We start from the raw sequence: 23685 nt of genomic DNA, 5'->3' as shown, positions 1-23685 counted from the left end.
CACTGATTTCACACATAATCTGTTATGTGCATTTTGAATTCCTGTCATTCAAATTCATTCAATATGTATCTATCAACCAAAGGTCATTTGCAATATGAGGGGGAGGATGTGTTGTGGGTTCTCTTCTCTTTCTGTGAGTGTGGGGGAAGGTGGGGGGGGTCTTGTGTGAGGTTTATCGTATGTTTATTTAACGCATTGGATGAGATAATGCATGTTGACTGTATGTTTATTGGGAGTTTATGTGCAATGTGTCGCCATTTTCTGTTTCTCTCTTCTGCCCAAGACCAATTTCTCCGATAGGAGACAATAAAGGCTTATCTTATTCTATGCTATCTTATCTTAAAAGTGTCCAACTGAGAGTTTGGACCAGTTAATTTAACTTCCTTCATTTTGGTAGCAGGCTGTTTTCGGATGTGAGATAATGAGAGATGAATCACCTTGAGGAAGGCTTCTTTCTGCTCCAAGTGTTTACTGATCAGAGGTATAAGGTGTTCGCAGTCGGACGACAGTCCCAACTTATCGTGGCTGCCACACCAGTCCTCATCCCGACGATACTCCTGCTCCAGGCTCTCTAACACACTGCACACCTGGACAGACACAAAGAGTTGGTGGCACCATAGTGATAGGTTGGATATTTCAGCATACATGTTTCAAATGTATTTCATATCTCATCTAAGGTCTTGTATGAGGGGTTAGTTTGTGGACAACCTTCACACACAGACAATTGGAGCCTGGAATGTGTGAATCTATTAGAAGTATCTTCCATATAAGGATTAGTTTGGAGGTAAAACACTGTCTCACAGAAATAGATAGACTGGAATGTGCGAAGCCCCAAAAAGTATAAAGGAGGACTTATTCCGATATTCGTAGAGACACTATGGGTACATGCTCTTAGGAGTGTGTACACATGGTTATCTCTCTCTCGGAGAGAAAGTTGTTGAATATTGAATAAAGCTGCATTTAATCTAAAAACACCGGACTCGTGATCTCTGAAGTCTCTAACATCATTTCCATGATATCAGCCCAATATCACATAGTCTAGATCAGAGGTGCCCAAATTCTTTCATATGAAGGGCCAAAATGTATCAGGATGGAAGGCCACGGGCCAATAATAAATGTCGATGTTGAAGAATACAGTAATTCTTGCCATTCTCCGTAGATAAAACGTACTTATGTAATTTAAATGGGAGGTTTACCAGCACTGTGCTTTACATTGCCATTAAACTCAGATTACATACTTTTTAACTGCACAAAATGTACGTTTCATAGTCATACTTTTAAAATAAGAGGAGAATAAGCATGAGCATGTCAAATACTGGTGGGCCAAAAATTGGGGCCCTAAATTGGGCAGCCTTGGTCTAGATCCACAGAAGTACATTTCCAGGATAATTGCCTGACATCCCACGAGTGGCTCAGGCGCCTGATGTCCCTCACCTTCCGCTCTTCTGTGTGTTGCAGTTCTCAAACTGCGTTCACTTCGGGAAACATCGACAACTTTCGAGCTAGCAAGCTGCACGCTGAAAATGGAACGTTTTGAGTAAAATTTGGATCGTGCAACAAGGCAGGCCTGCTTGGTTCTTTCGGTGAATGATTGTAAACACTTACAAAGAATATGTTTACGGCATTTCCTTTCTAACTGGGACGTTTTGGGACCGATTGGTGGGATTGCTGTGAACGAAGTACACACGGCGATACACTAGTAAGAACAAATGAGGTAAATGTATCCAGCTAATTTAAATAGCTCACGTTACTGTATTGTGTGAACAGTTGACTTCATTTAATATTGTATGTGGTGTTTTCTTTTGCGGGGTGCAAATGTTCCACCAAAACAAGTTCCTTCCGGAGATTAATTTGCCGAGCCAGCGTCGCTGCGTCCAGAGCTTAGCGCCGCCCTAGACGGTTGTGATTGGTTTAAAGAAATGCAAACAACGCAGAGGGTTTTGTTCACCTATCCTGGACTGTACGTGTGGTGTAGCCAGAACTTACTCCATAGCGCTATGGAGATAGATCTGGCAATGCAAGACTAGTGGCACCATAATAACACTCCTGCTCCAAGCGTGGAGAAAACACAAAGGTCGCGTCCAAATTACCATACTCTGCACTACATACTCAATATGTATGCTATCGTTCAACATACTTGTGTAAATACACAGTAGTGTGCATCTTTTCGGATGCACTAAGCTGTCATTTTCAATGTCACTTCCTTAGACCCTTCTTGCCTTTGGAGACGCGTAACCATGGCAACCCCTGCCAACCTCAGCTTTAGTGGCATTGCCAAATAATGCTTAAATTACTGAAAAGGGTAAGAAACTAGACCAACAGTCCCAGGTGACAAAATCCCAGATTTGTATATGTAGAAATGTAAATTAAAGCATTTTTGACGTTACAGAGCTGCCTTGGTTGCTGTCCGTTTCGAATGTTGTCATTATTAACGCATTGCATTGTGGGATACTTATGCCGGCGTAGTGTCCAGTGCATACTGTAATATTTCACCGGAAATAATATGCAATTCATGTAACATTGGTTTCATATTAAGATTTCGGAGATACAAAAAAAATCTCCCATACTGTTTTAGCCTGCTAAAAAGCATGCCCGTATAGAATTTCGTACGCAACCAAACTCTGCGAGTGTGTGTGTGTGTGTTTGACGTGCACCTGCTCAGACGTCTTGTAAAAGGCCACAGAGGCATTGACGAGCTTCAGACGGTCCTCCATCTTCAGCATCAACTGCTGCCAGTGCACAGCCACTTTCTCAGCACAGCCTCTGATGGCCTCTGGGTCATAGTGGCCTACCTGCAGCACCATCTGGAAGACAGGAGGAGAAGAGAGAGAATGAGACAGAGGGTAATACATGCATGGGCTTTTAAATTGACACCTGCCAACCCAACATTGTAAAGTTACTAGCCAACCGTCGGCTAAGTGCGTAGCGTGTGGTGTCGATTACGAGCTATGCTGAAATGGAGAAGATGGATGCAATGGCGAGAGACAAACCAGAGGAGCTGAAATCAAAGTAAAGTTTGGAAAACTTTCAATTTGGCTAGTGGAAAATCTCATTAGCTGGTAACTTTAAAGGTCCAATGTGTGGGAATTTCTCCCATCTAGCGTGAGATCATATATCGCAATCAACTCTCTCGCGCCACGCAGTTCAAAGTACGTATTAAAGCTACGGTAGCCGGTAGAGACGATGCCGGTCTCTTGCTCTTTTCAATATTGTTTTTCTTTTTCTGGGCGAAGAAGAAGACTCCTGTTCCTGAAATGTAGATTTTGAATACGTGTGGTCCTCCATGTTTCCTTCTTCAAACTTGCCGGGGCCCGGAAGCTACGATACCCATTGGCAGCATTAGCAGCACCTGTGAGTTTATCATGTGACAGCAAAACGCGGAAGGCGGAGCAGTATGTCCTGTATGTCCCTTACCGGCTAACGTATTTCAAGATGGCGCATGAATATGGAGCGTCTACCCCAGTTCGTGCAAATGCAAATGTAAAATTTCAAGCCAAAAGGAATACTGAGAATTGATGGTGGTGGTAAATATTCATGAAAAAGGACAAGTTTGTGAACGGCACTGATTTTGATAATGAACAACTAAAAACGTTACACACTGAACCTTTAAGAATCTACTAGACTTGTTGGCTGGTGATCAAAAAAAGTCAATTTAAAGCCCTGAATACATGGCCATGATGAACAGCCCTCAACATCTCCTGGATGCAGGAATGTAGAAATACAGTTTGCAGGGTGACACAAGATATATAGTGGGGTCTTAGTTGTTCGAAGTAAGTCTTACAAGTGTGCTACAGCCAACTACAGTAAATGATAAAGTAAGAGTTTTAAAAAATGTGGATTTACCTCAGCTTTTTGCTGGACTTGCAGAGCGCTCTGATGAGTCTTCTGCAGAGAGTTAGCATGGAAGAGAGACTGGAGGAAGAGAAGGAGGAGAGGAGAGATAGTTACTAGCAACTGAAATCTGACTCATTAGTTCAACTCAACTTTAAAGGTTCCCTGTTGAGTTTTTTGCCACTAATAAGAGAGCAATGTTTTTATGCGTGGCTCCCACAATGTAGGTTTCCAACTGCAAAACTCCACAAGGCACCTTTAAGTGTAAAGTGGGTACTACATAAAAAAAAAAAAAGTGAAATAACCCATTTTTAAGCATCCAGCAGGAGTTCATTAGACCATGGCATACACTATGTATGCACCAACCAGCTACCATCATGCCTTAGAGTTGCAATTAACCTATTGGCAGTTGGAAGCTATTGTCAATTTTCTTAAAGTATCACTTCAAGACTATATTAAGACTTACAAAGAAGTTTTTGGGAGTCTTTTTAAATGACACCTGCCTATCAAAGTCAGTTGCCTTTGCTTATCCCAGCCCAGCTCCAAAGGGCTAAAAAAAAAAAAAAAGGCCAAAATTGGCAGCGAGCGCTAAACCATATTATAAAGGTCACGTCACAGTCTGCGTCCAGGTTTTTCAACATTAAGCACTCTATTGAGAACTGTCTCGTAACTCAAGACCAGACTCAAACAAAAAGGTTGTTAAAATGTAGAAATTTCGTTATTCGTCTGATGGAGGATCCAAGACTTATTTAATCTTGACAAAAAACACACACACACACGCATGCACACACGCACGCGCACGCGCACACACACCAATCAAAGTTCAACAGGAGCAGAAACCAGGCCAGAACATGTTGGGTCTGGGCCAAAATGATAAAAAAAATAAAGAACTGTGTGTGTGTGTGTGTGTGTGTGTGTGTGTGTGTGTGTGTGTGTGTGTGTGTGTCATAGAACAGTGCTGACCAAGGGGCTTTTACCCCTGTGAGTGCTAACACACTTCTGGAGTCAGCTATTTAAAGCACTGCATGGACTAACACATACACACACAAACACATGCTCAAACAAACCCGTGTGTGTGTGTGTGTGTGTGTGTGTGTGTGTGTGTGTGTGTGTGTGTGTTTGTTATCAAAGAGTGAGTGTGTGTATGAGCGAGCGCACTCATCTGCTTCTATTCAAACCAATGCATACTGAAATAATTATTACTATAAGTACAGTAAGCCTGGTTTGAGCAGCAATAATTAGGATGTGTGTGCGAATGAGTGTGTACCTCTATAGCCATCTGGAATTGTTCATGTTCCCTCTGCAGCTGCTCAGCCTCAGACAGAGAGCTGGCGTTCACCATGCTGGCATTTAACATGGACTCACCGTTACGGATCCAACCCAACACCTAGAGAGAGAGAGAGAGAGAGAGAGAGATGAAGAGACAGTGAGAGAAGTGCAAAGCCATGACAAAATACAAGACGGCTATTCTAAAAAATAGAGGATACTTATGTGAACGTATTCTGTGGAGGGAAATCTCTTACCCAATGTGTAAACTCCTACACATTAACTGTGAAAAAGGTACATACGTTACGGACAGACATGAGTGACATGCAGTGTGAGGTTAAACACTACAGTCTGAGGAACAGGACCAACATACTGTTATGAAGAGCATGAATAATGTGGATGCAGAGCTTATTGGTGTGCAGGTTTTGTTAGCACACATGTAGGTGACAATACATTTGTTATAAAGTTGTTTAAAGAATTTTAGATTTAGGAAGAGTAGCGTCAGTGCCCAAGGTCTTCAGTCTTTATCTCCAACTTCAGAAAACTCTGGGGCAGTTGAGGAGGATAAATGTGCTTTGACGATTGTTAAACCTAATTCTCTCCCTGTTCCGCACAACACGCTTTTCTTTGGGATCACAGTTCATGGTTCTGCCGAAGCATCAGGGCTCCCTCTCTCCTTCATTGTACAGTGTGCAGCTGTAAATCCAGATGTGAGCGGACATCAGGATCATAACTGAAGTTCAGTGTGAACGCAAATGCATCCCTGAAAGCGTTAAAGAATATGACCTATGCCTAGTAGTGGTGTACGTACAGCACAGCTAACCTCCCAACACTGTTTGTTTAAAGCTATAGTGCGTAGCTTCTGTCGCCCCCATGAGGAATTCTAAGTAATGACAACAACACTGTCGGTGCATCCACATGACGCTTGTAGTCACAAGTAGCGTTTCACCCGTCAAATCAAGGAGGACACGGAGGAAATTAAAAAAACATGATGGGCTCTTTAGAAGACACACTTAGTGGCTGAAGGTTATTAAACTAACGTGCAGTAGATGGCAGCATAGTCTTCCAGAGGTAAAGAAGCAGACAAACTCTACAGGCCACACACTGAAAAAGTTGAACAAAACCTAATTTAAAACTGTAATAAATAAAAAAAACAACGTTTTGTTGTTTGTGTGTGTGTTATTAGCACATTGCCATACACCTCATAAATAATTCAGCTGTATCCATCTGCAGCAGCAGTGTGCTTCCTGTCTCAACACACCGGCACGCACATCACATCTGCAGCATAGCTTCTTTGAAAATAACTTTTCAAATGTCTCTGGAAGAAAGTCAAAACTATCATATATACTGTATATAAGAATCATGATTCCAGAGCAAAATTCAGTGGCACCCATTGAATGACACAGAGAACTGCTTCAGCTTCTCCAGCGCCTGGCGCTGGTGTTTGCGTGTGAGTTTACCTGTTTAACCTCGGCCTGTAGGTGGCGTAGCTGCAGGATCTGCTCCAGCCGCGTGTGCGTGTGTTGCGCATTGAGCTCCACCTCCTGCTGCTTCTCATGGAGGAACTCCAACAGCTCCTGAACCTGAGCAGCCAAGTCCATGTCCTTCTCCCCCGTCAGCTCGATTCCTGACACACACACACACACACACACACACACACACACACACACACACACACACACACACACACACACACACACACACACACGCACACACACAGCTGTGATTGTCACATTCTTCATGCGTTATCTCTAAGAAAATACCCCCTCTAATCAAGGATGAGGGAATGTCTGGTGATGTTGTGGATGATCTCTATCCTGTTAACTCTGATTTCCCTGCAGCTCTGTAAAGACAGGACTCATTCCTCAGTGTAGAGCACCAAAAATAGCCCTCTAAAATTGCAAACCGTCACTTTCACATTACTTTTTATTTATGGGTGAATCTAGTCTTAATGCTAAGCTAGGCTGAACATGTCCCGACTCCAGCTGTGCACTGGCGATAAGGACATTAATGATGTACTGTTTATCGACTCTTCTCACTCTTGCAAAGAAGACGACACTAATCATACTGAACTCTCCAAAATACTGAACTATTTCTTTAATTATTTTACTTGCATGTGAATCAAATCCTAAATAACCACTCCTGCATCTTTAATATTGGTGGAAATGATCCTAGGATACATTCACTGACAAACCTCCTGAAAAGGCATCTTAAGGAGGTTAGTGCCAAAAATGTCACCATGACAACTTTCCAAAAAGCCAGTTTAAAAGATGCTATATAAGGAATGAATGTTATATAATGAAGTCATAGTTTTCATTAGTATCATTCAATATTGATTTGACATCTTTAGGTTATAATATTACAGATTTCGACTTCCTTTTGCAGCTGATTACTCAATTAATATTACATAGTAATAATGTTTGAGCTGAAAGTGTGATTTGTTGAGTAGCATTGAATAAATTGTGTGCGTCTAATACTCAGTCTGTAGAATCAGTTAACTATTTATATCCTACTTCACCAGAGAGAGAGAGAGAGAGAGAGAGAAAGAGAGAGAGTGTGTTTGTGTGTGTGAGAGAGATTTATCACTCCAGGGGGCATTGACCTACTCATATACACAAACATCACACACAGTAAGAGGATTGTGCTGTGACGATTTTTTTAACCTAATTCTCTCCCTGTAAATCCAGATGTGAGCCTGCTCAGTGGGCAACATGATCACAACTGAAGTTCAGTGTGAATGCAAATGCATCCCTGAAAGCGTTAAAGAATATGACTGCCTAGTAGTGGTGTACGTACAGCACAGCTAACCTCCCAACACTGTTTATTTAAAGCTATAGTGCGTAGCTTCTGTCGCCCCCATGAGGAATTCTAAGTAATGACAACAACACTGTCGGTGCATCCACATGACGCCAGCCCCCTCCTCCACGCAGTTGCAAGTAAAAATCAAATCAAGGAGGACACAGAGGATTACAAAAACATGATGGTCTCTTCAGAAGAGGTAATTATCTTGTAATTGTTATGTCCTCTTTGTCTGCAAAGCTGAACGCTGCTGTTGTCCTTTCTCAGCGGTGACGTAAAACGAATCACTCGAGCAGCTGTGCGTGAAAGTCACCGGACTACAGCATTTTGTAAAGTTTGTAGCCATACTGAGAAATTGAGAGTTTTGGGTTAGCCGATAGTCTTAATCAGCTTTGTATCAACTCATTTGGCAATGGCTTGAAAGTAACGTTGACGTCCATTAAAGTGCCCATATTATGAAAAAAACACTTTTTTCTGGGATTTGGGGTGTTCTTTTGTGTCTCTGGTGCTTCCACACGCATACCAACTTTGAAAAAAATCCATCCATTCTGTTCTGAGTGAGATACGGTTTCTGAATGTGTCCTGCCTTCAGTCTCTGGGTGAGCTGTTCAAAATCTGCACGGCTTGTGACGTCACAACAAAACGATCTGGCTAACCGCAACCGTTAACGCTAGCATGCTACCTCGTTCTCAATAGCAAAGCACTGCTACAACACACACAAGTTCACCATAATCTACAAAAGAACTACTTACATGTGCACCCTCATTTAGAAGTCTCCCAGCTAATCCTGCCTTGTAACTGACCGAAGTTGGAGAAACAGCCTTTCTTTTACTGTCTATGGAGCTAGCTAGCTGACATTATCTACATCTGAGCTACTGCGTATTTGCGAGTGCAATCAAAGATAGTACAGAAGAAGAAGAAGAAAAGAGGTCTCACTCTGTAGCTAAAACAGAGACCAGGTGAAAAGAGGATCTGCAGCAGTGAGAGAGAGCTGTGCAGTACAACAAAATATGGTGTTTTTTGAAAATTAAACCATGTAAACCTATTCTGGTACAACCTTAAAATACAATTATGAACCTGAAAATGAGCATAATACGGGCGCTTTAACATAAAATAGTGCTACTATGGCTTTAAGGTTTTACAGTTTAAGCATAAGGTACCAAACAGCTCTTCTCTTCTCTGGCTGAATGGCTGTGTATTTATTCTGTTTGGCAAAAGCACACAATCGGTCACTTGGGAACCACGTTCATAATATGCATAAGCATAATGATGCGAGGTGTGTGAACTCCAGTTTGAAACAAACCACAAGGGCATGGTGGGAAATTATCTCTGGGGGCTCATTTTAAAGCACACAGCTGCCCTTTGCGTCTGTCTTCTTTATTCCTTTGAATCTCCAGTCTCTCTCTCTACCTCTTGTCCCCCTATTTTCTTTCTCATAGAGCAAAGGTTTGTTTGTGTGTGTGTTTTACCTGAAGCCTGGACCTCCATGATGTACTGGTGCAGGTCTTGACCCTGCTGCATCACTTCGTAGGTCATGTTGTTCATGGCTGCCTTCCTCTCTGCGTGTCGTTTCAGCCGCTGCTCAGCCAGGCCGATGTCCTCTGCTCCGCCAGAGGAGGCGCCGCCTCCCCCGCTGCTGCTGCCACTGCTAGCGCCGGAGCGGCCGGTGTCGTTCAGCTGACGGGATAGATCCTCGTTCCAGGCGTCCAACTCCGCTGTGACCTGCAGGAACAGAGGAAGCGTGGGATCAGAGGACACATGGAGACACAGTTAACAACACAACAAGCCAAAAGCCAGTGGGTGCTATTGTTGTTTTTTGTGCTTTGTCTATCAACACCGGCTCCAATTAGCTCTTACAGCCCCCTTTAAAGCTTTAGTGCGTAACATTTTGATATTAATAAATGTCCGTTACATTCAAGCCATTGCCAAATGAGTTGCTACAAAGCTAATTAAGACTATCAGCTCCACACAACTCTCTCTGGATTTCTCAGTATGACTATGTTCAGAAGATTGTGTCTTCCGGAGACTTTCCCGCGCAGAAGCTCGAGTGAAGATAATGACCTCTTCTGAAGAGTCCATCATGTTTTTTTAATCCTCCGTGTCCTTCTTGGCTACTAGCAACTGCGTAGAGGAGGGGTGGGGGTGGTGGTGGTGCGCGATCACATAAGGCTTGTATCATGTGGACTCACAGTTTTGTTGTCATTACTTAGAATTCCTCATGGGGGCGACAGAAACTACACACTATAGCTTTAAACACTCTCTTCTACTTAACAACAGGGGACCTAGAGCAGAGCTCTGCTGTACTCCACAGCAGCTTCCAATGAGCAGTAAAGTGTTTCCGTCAGAATAAAATCAAGTACCTGTCTGAGTCTACTTTGATATTGAACAAGCACACACTCTTGCGCTCCTACCTCTATGGTATACTGCTCAAATATGCGTAGCTGGAGGAAGATGTCCAGCTTGATTTTGCGTTCGTGGAACAGTTCCTCCATCTGGCCCTGAGCCTCGTCCAGCTGCTGCAGCACCCCCTGGATGTGTGCAATAGAACTGCAGTGAGGCGTCTTATTGGTCGACATGGCTGCATCTCTGTTGGAAGAGAGACAGAGGGAGACATTATACCACACACGCCATAACGCAAGACCTCCCTCATCATAAGAGGACCCACTTTGACAACACAAAGATGTTTTGAGGAGTATATGAGGCACATGTGCTGGACTTTTTTTTCTTCTTCATTTCATCTTATGATGTTTTCATATTTAGATGAAAATGTTATAACACCAAATCAGAACAAATAAATGGAATCTATAAAAAAGCCTTATATTTTAAATTGTTTATATCATGGGTTCTTTTTAAATTGTTTTATGAAATATAGGAAAACTTGACAAACTACAGCATAATAGTTTTAATTATATTTGACCATCTCAAAGACAATGGGGATCAGCTAGTAGTGTACAGTTTAAACAAAGTAACACAAGTAAGAGTAAGACAAGAAAGAGAGAGACAGATACAGAAGGAGAATATATATATATATATATATATATATATATATATATATATATATATATATATGTTTGTGTCAATATGGTTATTAATCGCAATCTTACCTGAGTGGCTGTATGAATTTGACTTTTAAATGATGTTTTAGGTATGAATATTATTACCTGAGCTGCTGTATTAATCCTTTCTCTTTAATAACATTAGAAATATTAATATCGTTACCCGAGTCTTTAAAACAGCATCATGAATATTTATATGAATTGTATTATTACCTGAGCTGCTGTATTAATTCCTCTCCCTCTTTAATCACGTTGAGCGTTGCCTCCAGTGTGGCCGTCTGCTGCTGCTGAAACTGCTGGATCAGAGTCTGAACTGAATCCACCGAATTGCAGCACACTTCGTCCAACAGCTGCTTCTGCAGCTCCTCCATCCACGACCACAGCTGGACAAACGGACGGGCAAACAGACAGAGTGGCAGCTTAGCAGATGTGTGATCAACCCATTAGCACAGAATTCTCCTTCCTTCCTCTGCAACACTGCTGTGTTAGAAAATACTGAGTACTAAAAATAACACAACTACTAGGGGTGGGAAAATCCATTCTTTTCCCTAGAATCGATTTGTTGTTGTTGTTTTTTAACCAATTATTCACCTGAATATTTTCTGTTTATACAGTACCACTGGTGGCAACTACATCATATGCGTTTCCAGCTAAACAGGCCGAAAGCCGAAAATGCAGAAAATCCATGTTATGTACTTATTTACAATTGAAATAAATGTGATGTGCATTATTCTTAGAAAACTATTTGTTTTTAGAAATGTGTCATGATATATTGTTTCGAGAAGTGTATTATTCAAATGTTTGTTTTTGGTAAAGAAGGAAAAGAAAATTGCAATACACAATTCTCTCGAATCAAAATACTTCTAGAATCGCAATAAATGAAAATCGCAATACAAATTGTAAAACAATCGACGACGACGACATGACAGACTAAAGTGCCACTAATTGTAGCAGGGGAAACTGTTTGTCCTATTGGGACTCAAACCTGCATCTACACACTTATCACATGTCAGAGACTCTCTGTCGTTAGTGACAAACTAATATCCATTTAGATTTCTTTTCCCAGGCAGACGCAGGATGCCTGAAAATGTGTTCATTTTTGAGTTTGTGTGCGTTTGTGCGTCCCACCTCCTTGGTGTGTGTGTGGAAGGAGACAGACATGTCGAGCAGCAGCTTCCTGTGTTCGACTCGGCGGACAAAGTCCTGGATTCGGACTTCCAGGTGCCTGGCTGCCTTGTAGATTTCCTCGGGGTCACACTCTCCGGTCTGAGCCAGCTGCTCAGCTGCCTCCAGCAGCTTGTCTGCATTAGTGTATGTGTTCTGGAAGGGGGAGGAGGGACCTTCTTCAGCATCAGCAGCAACACCATTAACATGATCAATATCTGTATAACTTGGTCGTATACCGTGGCCATGGAAAATACATCTAGCTATATGTCAAAGTCAAGGCCTTTACGAAACAAATACCGGCAAGATTTTCATAAAACTTCATGTTCGTGTTTCCACTCTATGGTACGGCTCTGCCAAGTGAACAAGTGAAACCTCAAATTTTGGTCGATGTTGACGGTAGCTTGACTATTTAAAAATTACAGGATGTGCCATGTCGCGTTAGTGACGATTATGTCTGACCAATCAGCGGTCTGCAGTGTTTTAACTCCACCTTCTAGTATTGCTCAGCTCACCTGGTACCTAGACCGAGATCGTACCAAAAGAAAACTACCAGGTGTGAGGTAGCCTTGCTAATGGCAAACCAAAAAAGGCAGAGTCGAGTCGAGTCGAGCTATACCATGCAGTGGAAACGCGACATTTGTGGAAGGATGCCAAGGAAGAACCCATAAAGTTTGGAGAGAATAACGGGGCGGATACACAAATTGTTCTTCTTATTTGTGAACGATGCGAGATAGGGCGTTTGGCCATGGTGGAGGTCTGCGCTCTCCAGGTGCCCTTCTAGTTTTGATTTCTTCCATTATTGATTATACATTTCTTCTTTTGTTTGTTACTTTTCTTTTTTTTCTCATCACCATCATCATATTGGCCACATTCACATTATCAATAACAATAATACTTTTATAATTAGGAATATTTTTGGTGTCTCAACCTCTCCCGCACAGGGGTAACACTGGGTTAGGCACACACACACACACACACACACACACACACACAGTGTCAGATCACATTATATTAAAACGTTAATTCCAGTTTCTGTAAATCACAGCGTGAGTTTTCCCTTTTTCTACCTCTATCTTCGCCTAAAAAGGGAATAAATCCTGTCTGAGCGTTAAAGCTCTCAGCATTCATCAGGAGGACAAAATGGATTAGTGTCTGCCTATTCTGGTAAGTATAAGAGATTATTACTGGAATATTTTTCACTTCATAAAATATATTGCATCTGAGATATGAGACTGGAGATTGGCGGGTGTGGCGCTAGAGTTGTTAAAAAAAAAAAAATGATCCCAATTATTCAAGAATATGAATTTGGGTGCAAGCTCACAGTCTGGATATTTCACATTTTAGAGGGATTAGTCAGAAGATAAAGATTATTTAATAATTTACACAAGATTAATACTCTTTACTGCATGACTGGTTTGGTTAAGGGTGAGAATTATAGCAGGGAGAGGACAGGAAAGCAGGATCATCCCCGTCACCTGAATGTACTATAGAAGACCAAATCTGACTTTTTTAAGACATGAATGTGAGCAACATTTCATAATTTAACTGAACAAACAAACTGAGAAATAAATAGATGAAATATGCCATTAAACCATCTGGAAGAACAAAATCAGCTGATGGAAAGAATAAATCCTGTGGAGGTGTTTGACAGGGACTGAATAAAATGATACACATCCACCCCATCCACAATTAAATAAAACACCCAAAATTCAATGGAAGTAATCATTTATTTTACCTGCGAAGAATGTTGTATGGCTTCCATACAACATACATCCATGCATCCAAGTTATGTTTGGGCAATTTGGTTGAAAGAAACCCATATTTCTGATATAAAAAAAAAAACAACTTAAAAAATAGGTCAAATTTGACCCGAGGACAACACAAGGGTTAATTAATCTAGCCACCACATAATAACATTGTGCTAATGCCTAAGCAATGACCTACACACCCTTTAGGAACATAATAATAAAAGCGTAGGCTTTTTTTTAGCTTTTATCACATTTCTAAACACACTAGTGCTACCTTTATATTCAGTTCAATGTTCAATTTGTTCAGTAAAAGAATGTTGGGATAGACTGGGTAAACTCAGCCTGATCTGCTGGCGATTTGATTTTGCCCTGCAGCTCAGGCTGGAAACCTGTACGTTTATCTATCCTGCTTCCGTTACAATTTTGCAGGGACCAATCACAAACTGGCTTATCCACCTGGCGCGCTATTGGCGGGTTTAACACGATGACGATAGAGAAGTGACCAAGCAGCTTTTTGTTTACATTCAACAAGCCGGGATCCCCCAGTCGGAGCTGGTTAATGTGGCTCGGGAAAGGGAAGTTTGGGGTCCCCTGCTGGAGCTGCTACCCCCGCGACCTGATACCGGATAAGCGGATGAAGATGGATGGATGGATGGACAACAAGCTGGCCACCGACTATCCAATTGCGTACAGAGTCATTTGAACTACGCCCGTTGATCACCCCTCTTGTGCAGTAGAAAATACAGAGCAGACTAATGTTCAATCTTAAAAGATTGAGCTTGGTCTGGTGATAGCCAGACTAATGTTGGAGATGACTTCATTTCATTTTAAATTCAACAAGCAATTTGTTGTTTTTATTTTTAATTTTAGAAGAATACTAAAAGTAGCAGAAATGCCGAACTGAGTACACTGTAATATGTTCATTTATCGCAAGTAATGTTATCGTTATCGCGATATTCAACGTTATCGGATATCGCATATTTTCCTCATACCGTACATCCCTAGTTTTAATCTCTTGACAATTTCAAGCGACCAAAGTTGGTAGTGTAACAGGTGAAGGGGTGTCAACCCTCCCTGGAGAAAGTAAGATTTAAGGCGGCGAGACGGAGCTGGAGTACGAAGGCTTTAGTGAGAGTAAACGACTTCTGGGTTTTCATTACGTCTTTCTGTTTGAAGTTTGCTTGGTTCTAATGGAGAAGCAACTAATCTGATGTACAAGACGAGGGCTAAAAATAAACTAGCCGTAACGATGGAAAAAGGACATTCAAATGACATACAAACACACATCATCCGACTACATACATATGCACACCTTCATTGAAATGGACACTCGTCAGTTAATAGTGAAATTGGTGACTGAATGTCTTTGAGTGTTTATGTGAGAGAGACTGAAAGAAGTGTAATGTGGGTAAACATGCTTACATATTCATCTCTTGGCATGTATCTTAAACGTGTACAAAAATGTATTCATGTTATGCAAGTTCCTAAGGGGAGAGTTTTACACCACAAACTGCATTAAAATGCTAATGAGGAAAAAAACCCGACTGACCCAAATAATGCCGATCCAGCACGTTGTGAAGGTTAATCCTAATCCAGAGTGTAAACATCAGATTACACAACTGCAACCAAATTTTGTTAAAAAGAAAATGTTTTGAAAGATTTTTTTTTTTTTTTAATTCAAATATGTCTGAAAATATACAATAATATGAATCCAACATATTAACAGCAAAGATAAATTGGCCTATTTGTGGAAAAAAAACTATTATATATAAAATAAGATTAGGCTACTATGAACAGGGTGCCATTTTCCCCAGTGGGGATAAAAATAATTATTCCCCCCCCCCTCAAAGTGATCAATGCTACTTCACCAATAGACCATATATTATATACCTAAAATAGAAGTATTTAAACTAAGTAAAGTAATGTAAAGTGAGCAGTCTATAGTGCCATAGAACGATAAAATCTGAGCAGCAGTTGCTGGTTGTATTGAGAGACAGAGCTCCAATATACCAGCAGCAGTTGTTTAGCCGCAAGTAGGTGACTGTGAGCCGGGTACAAGCACCGCCACATGACGATCCTTTTAGGGGCCGTGGATGGTGGTTGAGTTTAGTCAGAAAAAAGTGAGCGTCAAGTTTAGGCACCAAGACGACTAGTTAAGTTTAGGAAAAAGATCGTGTTTTGGATTAAGACATTCCCGAGGAACGAACGAGCGTTTCCTTGGTGAAAGTATTTTGTTTTCGCCGCAAAGTGAACTCCGCTCTCCAGCTTGAAACCGCTGTTTTCTCCATTGAATATTGAAGTTCATAAATAAGTGTTTTGGCATGGCCGGCCGAGTGGCACTATATCCATGGTATTGAAAGGAGGATTTCATTCTTGCATGTTTTGTTTTGTATGATCAAAAAACATCCCCCCCCCCCACTTTTTTCACCAATCGCACCTTGACTATGGGTAAGGTAGCCACTATGGTAATTAAGTTTAAGGATTCACTGTTCCACATGTATGTTTAACATAAAAACATGATGTATAAATAATATATTCATATCCATTCATTTATATCCATCTGAACCAGTTTAATATGCAACTCAATTGTATACAGTATATGTAGTAGTGGGTCCCTACTCCATTTCTCTTTCAGCTAAGGGGTTCTTGGCCTAAAAACCGTTTAAGAACCCTGTTTTATAGGATTATCACTTCACTGAAACTCCACTGACCAAAGTAGCAAATTATTTACCATGGGTTGTGATTACTCTAATACACCTGTTTTAATGATATTTGATCTGAGACAGCAGTGGATGTCATAAACCACATCATGCTTCCTTTTTTTTCTTCTTCCAAGAACTAGAAAGCACTTAGATGGTGCAAATTGTTGATAGAAAGCCTCTGGGAGGAAATAAATTGATCGGCTGAGGCGAGAGTGGAAAGGTGGTGGGACGTCAGCTCCATAAATCAGGAGAGACAAATGACAGAAAGACGAAGGGTGGATGACTAGATGAGGATGAAAAGACAGAGGAAAAAATATGAGTGACTTGACACCATGTTGAGCGGGATTGTGTGTGTTCAGGCTTATTTAACTGCAGCAGAGACAGTAAGGATTTGACGATCCTGATCACATTTAGTCTCCAAAGCAATAATCTGAAACACACACACACACACACATACATACACACACACACACACACACACACCCACCCACCCACCCCCCTGGTATCCGAGTACTTACTTGACTTTGAAACAAATCAAATCAGACAACTGACAATTTCAATGGAGAAGACCATCTCACACTTTCACTACTACTAACATTTTTATCATTTCCTGGATATCACCGGATCGCCCTCGACTCGCAAAACTCTGTTCGTTTCGGGAAACAACAAACTTCAAGCTAGCAAGCTACATGCTGAAAATGGCTTTTTCAGTGTATAGCTGTTTTTAAGAAAATTTGGATTATGTAACAAGGCAAAGGTTTACAAAGAATATGTTCACGGCATTTCCTCTAACTCTAACTGGGACGTTTCGGGACGGATTGGTGGGATTGCTGTGGACGAAGATACGCTGATAAGAGCCAAATGACGTTTAACCATGTATCCAGCTAATTTAAACAGATTCATGTTACTGTATTGTGTGAACAGTTAACTTCTTTTCATATTGTATGTGGCATTTTTTTCAAAACAACTTTTTTCCCCGAGACAGAGCCACCATCGCTGCGTCCGGAGCTTAGCGCCGCCCAAGACGGTGATGGTCATTTGATTGGTTTAAAGAAACGCAAACAACCCAGAGCGTTTTTTTTCTCCTATCCTGGAATGTATGTGTGGAGGAGCCAGACCTTACTCCACAGCGCTGTGGAGATAGGTCTGGCAATGCGAGACTAAAGCGGGACTTACTGACAGTTTTGCTAAACAGCAACTGTTGCAGAACTTAAAGGGCTCAACGGCACCGAGGGCTCTGCAATAATGCTGTTGAGCGCTGTTCAATACAGGACAGAAAAGTGTCACTGGCCTTTGTTCTATATTACAGTATCTATTTTTATTAAATGGCCAATGTTCAAACTATTTCTATTGCAGCATTGACTTTGAAACCATGCCACATTCTCAAGTCACATTTTAATGAAATCTCTACTAAGAGCTTCAACATGTTTCTTTGTTTTGTTTTCATCTTTAGGACCAAAAGCGCCAGTTTCCAGCTCCAGCGTTTCTTACGTGATAGACTGTAGCACTGAAATTCAGGAATGGATAACATCTTCTGCAGATCCTTCAGGAAAGGCTTGTGACCATAAATGGTTACACAGAGGCATGTATTCATGCTTCCTGCCGCCACCGGGCATGGTGGTTTTCAAAATTTGGGATTAATCAAGGAAGATGACTTACAGATGTTCGCAAGGCAAGCGAATAAACATTTGATAAAAACAAACTAACCTAATTGTTAATGGTAGGAGGGCCTTCTTTATGTTATGATGGTACTGTAAATGAGAGCCTGGACAATTCTTGCCCATGTGGAGAGACATACTCACCCATAGGCGTCATTTACAGGGGGGGCATAGGGGGGTTACAACCCCTTCAATAATAACCCCCCAAAAAAAAAACTATTATTTCCTTTCCATAAATTAATAATTAATAAAAAGACATTTGCACCATAAATTGATGCAGAAAAGGCGCAAACGGTTGCAGAAAAATTCACCAGAATGCAGGAAATTAACTGTTTCACGTTTATAATTTCAATTTTGCTCAAAAATGGAGATCTCAAACCCAATGTTGAACCCAAAATTATGCCCTTGGACTCACCTGAGCAACGTCTTCAAAGTCGTCGTGTCTTTTCTGCAGGGCTCGGGCTCTGTGAAGGGATTTCCCAACGCCAGTGTGTTTGCTGAGGAAAGCCTCGCCGTGGTTTTCTATCCAGTCCATCACCTGGAGCAGACAGATCATATCAGGATTAAAGGGTCACCTTCTGTTCCTGGCGCTGCACTCTTTATTTTTATTTTGTTTTGACAGTGTACATACAGATCAGCAGTAAAATATGGTCCCAAACCTCATTAATTAAGAATGGAACAGATGAAACCTTCATGATCTGCGTGGGAAATTGAGGTCACTGCAGCTGAGAAGCACATGATGTTGAATATTCTGTAACGTGAACATCATCCCTTGCTTTGTTGTTTATTATTTGCTACTTTGGTGGTAGGTTTAGGTTTAATTTTCAGAAAACACCATATTTTTGTTGTACTGCACATTGCTGCAGCTCCTCTTTTCACCCTGTGTGTTGAGCTCTCTGTTTAGCTACAGAGTGAGGCATCTCACTTCTGTTCCATCTTTGGACTACTAGCCAATCAGAAGCAGAGTAGGGCGGGGCCTGACAAGCAAGCTACTGTGATCCAAAACAAACACGCTTCAGCCGGTAACCATGGCTTCGGCTTAGCCGTAAAACCTAGACTGGACCAAGACGTTTCAGAGTGGTAAGTTATTTAAATGTTAACAAATTAGTCTTTCTCTTCGGGCCTCTGCTCTGACTAGCTTGGTTTGAGGGCGTAACACACTAGCAGCTAGGCGAGCATTATAACGTGTATTACAAAGTGAAGCAAAATGACGTGCATTTGTCACAGAAGTTAAGGATGGACTACAATAGAGCTGTTTCCAGCAGTTGGTGAACAGTGTTTTCTGTTGGAGATGGTAAGTCCCTTTGGGGTGGACTTTGGGCTTTTTCACTTTGTAAACCTATTACATGCACAAACAAAGATATATAACACAATAAAAGCCAAAAAGCATAATATGAACCCTTTAAAAGGACACCTATGATGCAGGTTGGATTGTATTTTCACAATACAGAACTGTTAAAAGTATGTCTAATCTGGATTTGATTGATTAAGTTCAATGTCGGTTAATTTTAGACTATATGTGCATTTCTGCAGTTGGAATACAATTTTGAAGTACTTTACTTGAGTATTTCCCATTTTGTCCTACTTTATATATTTCTACTCCACTACATTTTAGAGGGCAATATGGTACTTTTTGCTACACTAGATTTAACTGTAGTTACTAGTTACTTTTCAAGTTAAGATTACATAAAAAACTATAAAATGTGATTTTTTTTTAAAGATTAAACCAGCGGCTGGTCTAGTTTGGCCCCCTTTGTCATGTCTCAGACATCCAGTAGTTGTTGATTGGACTTTTCCCTCGATCCCTTTCCAATGGTTTCATTAAAATAACTGTTCCAATCCCAAAGAGATCATTGTGGTTATTCTTGTTGTTGTGGGCGAGTTTTAATACTGTGAAATTTGATTGTTGTCCTTTACTGCCGTGTTAGTGTTTTTAAACTCTAGTGTTAGGTTTCCCTTTTGACAGAGATGTTGTTCTCTGTTTCTTGCCCATGGACTACAGATGAAAATTACCTCATAGCTTACTCTGGTACTGCTAAGGAGCTGTGCATTGTCCAGATGCGCCGGCCCGTGCATATGTCTTTGATTTCCCATCTAAGTCAGTTAGCAGCAAATACAGTAATAGTGGTAGTAACAGTAGCAATCGTAACATTTTGGAAACATTACCATATATAGTCAAAAGTATGTGGACACTTGAACACTATGCCCATTGCCCATACTTTACAACTTTTTGATATTAATGAACGTCCGTTACAGTCAAGCCATTGCCAAATGAGTTGCTACAAAGCTAATTAAGACTATCAGCTCCACACAACTCTCTCTGTATTTCTCAGTATGACTATGTTCAGAAGATTGTGTTGTCCGGCGACTTTCGCATGCAGAAAATCGAGTGAAGATAATGACCTCTTTTTTTTTAATCCTCCGTGTCCTCCTTGGCTACTAGCAACTGCGTGGAGGGTTGGGGGTGTTGCGCGATCAAGGTAGGCTTGTATAATGTGGACACGCCAACAGTTTTGTTGTCATTAGACAGTTTTGTTGTCTTAGAATTCCTCATGGGGGCGACAGAAACTACGCACTATAGCTTTAATAGAAATGTGTGGATCAGAACATTGTTTTTTTCTTTTTTCCTCTCCTATTAATCATCTTACAACCCTTCAGATTCATCTTGTGACTCTTTGGAGGTGCCCGACGCTGAGGTTGAAATTTTTGACGTCAGGCTTTTCCCTCGAAACCTTTCCGATGGTTTCATTTAAATAACTGTTCAAATCCCCAAAAGATGAGATTACAAATACAAATATGGAAATGTCAAAAATATTAAAAGAAATGTGTGGATCAGAACTTTTTTTTCTTCTTTTTTGCCTCTCCTATTAACTACAACCCCTGAGATTTATCTTGTGACTCTTGGGGATGGGAACAACGGGAGTAAACTACCCAAACTTCACTACTTGCATATTGATTCATCAGAGTACTTCTTCCACCACTGCCATCTTAAAGCACTGTTTTTTGGGGCCTTGAAAGAACACGGATGCTGTAATTCATGACGTCAGTGTAGTGTAGTCAGTCCAGCTGGAGCCACAAAGAGGTCGGCGAAAGGTCACGGCACACTCAAACTGAAGCGTGCTGACTGCCGCTTTGTTTCAACGTGAAGCTAAAACTGCCAAATAACACTACACACCTAATATGTTCTCTTTCAGCCTTAACTTCTGCATCTCTGCCTCTGCCTCTCTGGGGTCACATATATCCTGTAACATTACAACTCTGGTTGGAATAGCCCTGTTTTCAGTGATTTACAGACTATTGGTATGAGCCGACTCTCTCACTTGCTCCTTGTCTCACTTTCTGTGCATGTCTCGCCCTCTGTGTGCGTCTCCGTGTCTCTCTCTGGGGTCTCATAGAAGCTGATGCATGACCAGTACAGTTGGCAAAGCTCTGTTTTCAACTAATTTATAACCTACTCTTCTTTACACACTTGTTTTTCTCTCCTGTGTGAGAGTGTGTGTGTGTGTGTGTGTGTGTGTGTGTGTGTGTGAGTGTGAGAGTGTTTGAGAGCATGTGATGCATGCTATAGTATCTCACACACACTGACGGCAGTTTCGTTTTGCATAAAGCTGTTCAACTGTGCTTGTTCGATTCAAAATGACTAGATAGAGCAATCTCTCTCTCTCTCTCTCTCTCTCTCTCTCGTCATGTATTAATGTTTGCATGGCACCCGTTCGGCATCCATCTTTGAATTTGTAGTCCGCCTGATGCCCTGCCTCTCTCTGCCATGGGCCATTCATTCATACATACATACAGCACATACATCATGACTTCAGTTACAATGGACCTGTTTATTTAATTAATTAATTCAATGTGCTCTTTACTAATTTACTAATTCGCTCATTTACAAAATTACACCGCGGAACAGCATGTTTTTTATATTCTATGTATTCTATGTACTCCTGACAGTAGAATAAGCCACTGTAAACCTCTAATAAGGTCCAAAAAAGAAATACCGTAATATATCATGAAACTGGCAGAATCCTAAAAAATATAGTACAGTACAGATACACATTTTTGGTCATACCACCCAGCACTACTTGTTACTGTACTTATCCTTCATAACTTTGGAGGGAAAAAGTCTTTAGAGAGTGTACTTTTTACTGAGTTTCCACAGGTTTCGCTAATGCCAGTGGTAATTGGTTGTACCTCATTCCTACTGCATTACTGTCCGACCCACAATCACACGAAATAAAGTAATAAACCTCCTCCTCCCCCACTGATGATTCACTCTGCGGGTTAAAAATAACCTTTATAAAACATAGCTGTGATATGACATTTTGAGCTCCCGAATATCTCCAAAAACCTCCAGGAATCTGGTCAGACACCTTCCCGAAACCATATAGTCTGTTCATCTGTGAAATATCTGCTCTGTGCGTTTGACATCAGGAATTTTCACATTACACACTTTTTAAGCTGGGAGGAGAAGAAAGCACAGATGAATGAATGTGTTGTGATTCTCATTGGTTCTCCTAAGCAAAGTTCATCACTCACACATCTGTTCACTTGATCCCATGCTGACATAACTAGATTACATGCTCCACTGTGGTTTGACTAATTTCTCTGACCCCTTACAAACCCCTTTCAGTAAACTCAAAACGGAAATAAAAAGTTAGAATATTGTTTTGTTTTCTCAGTTCCTAAAAAGTCATTATGGAGAAACCAAAGTTTACATTCAACATTCAATATCAACAAGATACTCCCACTTCTCTCTCGCTAAAACACTCCTAATGTTTTCATTTCACTTGCTTTCTGTGTGTGTGTGTGTGTGTGTGTGTGTGTGTGTGTGTGCGCGCACGCGTGCGTGCTTGCGTGTGTGCATGCGTGCGTCTCAGGAAAAACATGCCATATCAACAATAATAAAATGACTGAGCAGCACTGAGTCTTGACCAAAAAATTTGGAAACATTTTTTTGGAATCGTTTGTACAGTTCATACACATGGAGATGCATGCATAATAATAATACATCTATTTTGTATACATGTATGATATTGAATCATACAGCATATGATGTATGATTCAATGCTAAAGCAATGGTGTGCAAGAACAGGCTAGGTAATCTTTTCATTTCACTTGCTCTCGGTGTGTGTGTGTGTGTGTGTGTGTGTGTGTGTGTGTGTGTGTGTGTGTGTGTGTGTGTGTGTGTGTGTGTGTGTGTGTGTGTGTGTGTGTGTGTGTGTGTGTACCTGCTGGACGTCTTGCTGGAACACACACAGCTGCAGTCTCTGGTGCAGTCGGACCTTTCGATGCTGCCAAATATTCTCCAGACGCCGCTGATGGTGGAGAACCTCGTGAACCACATCCAGGATGCAGTGAACCTGCGAAAAATAACACAAATGTTAGCTAGACAGTGACATTTTGAATTCATTTTATATTCAATATAAAAAAAATAAAAGTAAAAAAAAAAGCTGCCTCTCTT

General features: G+C 41.1%; 1 protein-coding gene across 1 annotated transcript in view; it reads right to left on the bottom strand.

Moving 5' to 3' along the window:
* kalrna (kalirin RhoGEF kinase a) overlaps window positions 1–12166 on the bottom strand; it is a 112840-nt gene extending 100674 nt beyond the window's left edge. The window contains exons 1-9 of the mRNA XM_078262544.1: window positions 12081–12166; window positions 11166–11335; window positions 10308–10482; window positions 9366–9618; window positions 6558–6724; window positions 5099–5218; window positions 3844–3912; window positions 2655–2804; window positions 438–587 (exon numbers count right to left, since the gene is read on the bottom strand). Of these exons, the coding sequence (XP_078118670.1) occupies window positions 438–587; window positions 2655–2804; window positions 3844–3912; window positions 5099–5218; window positions 6558–6724; window positions 9366–9618; window positions 10308–10482; window positions 11166–11335; window positions 12081–12113 (1287 nt within the window). The 5' untranslated portion in view covers window positions 12114–12166. The remainder of the gene's footprint in view (window positions 1–437; window positions 588–2654; window positions 2805–3843; window positions 3913–5098; window positions 5219–6557; window positions 6725–9365; window positions 9619–10307; window positions 10483–11165; window positions 11336–12080) is intronic.
* Window positions 12167–23685: the final 11519 nt, after the last annotated feature.

The sequence above is a fragment of the Sander vitreus genome, chromosome 11, assembly GCF_031162955.1.
Source record: "Sander vitreus isolate 19-12246 chromosome 11, sanVit1, whole genome shotgun sequence".
NCBI classification, from domain to species: Eukaryota; Metazoa; Chordata; class Actinopteri; order Perciformes; family Percidae; genus Sander; species Sander vitreus.
This window is presented reverse-complemented; position numbering and strand designations above follow the sequence as displayed.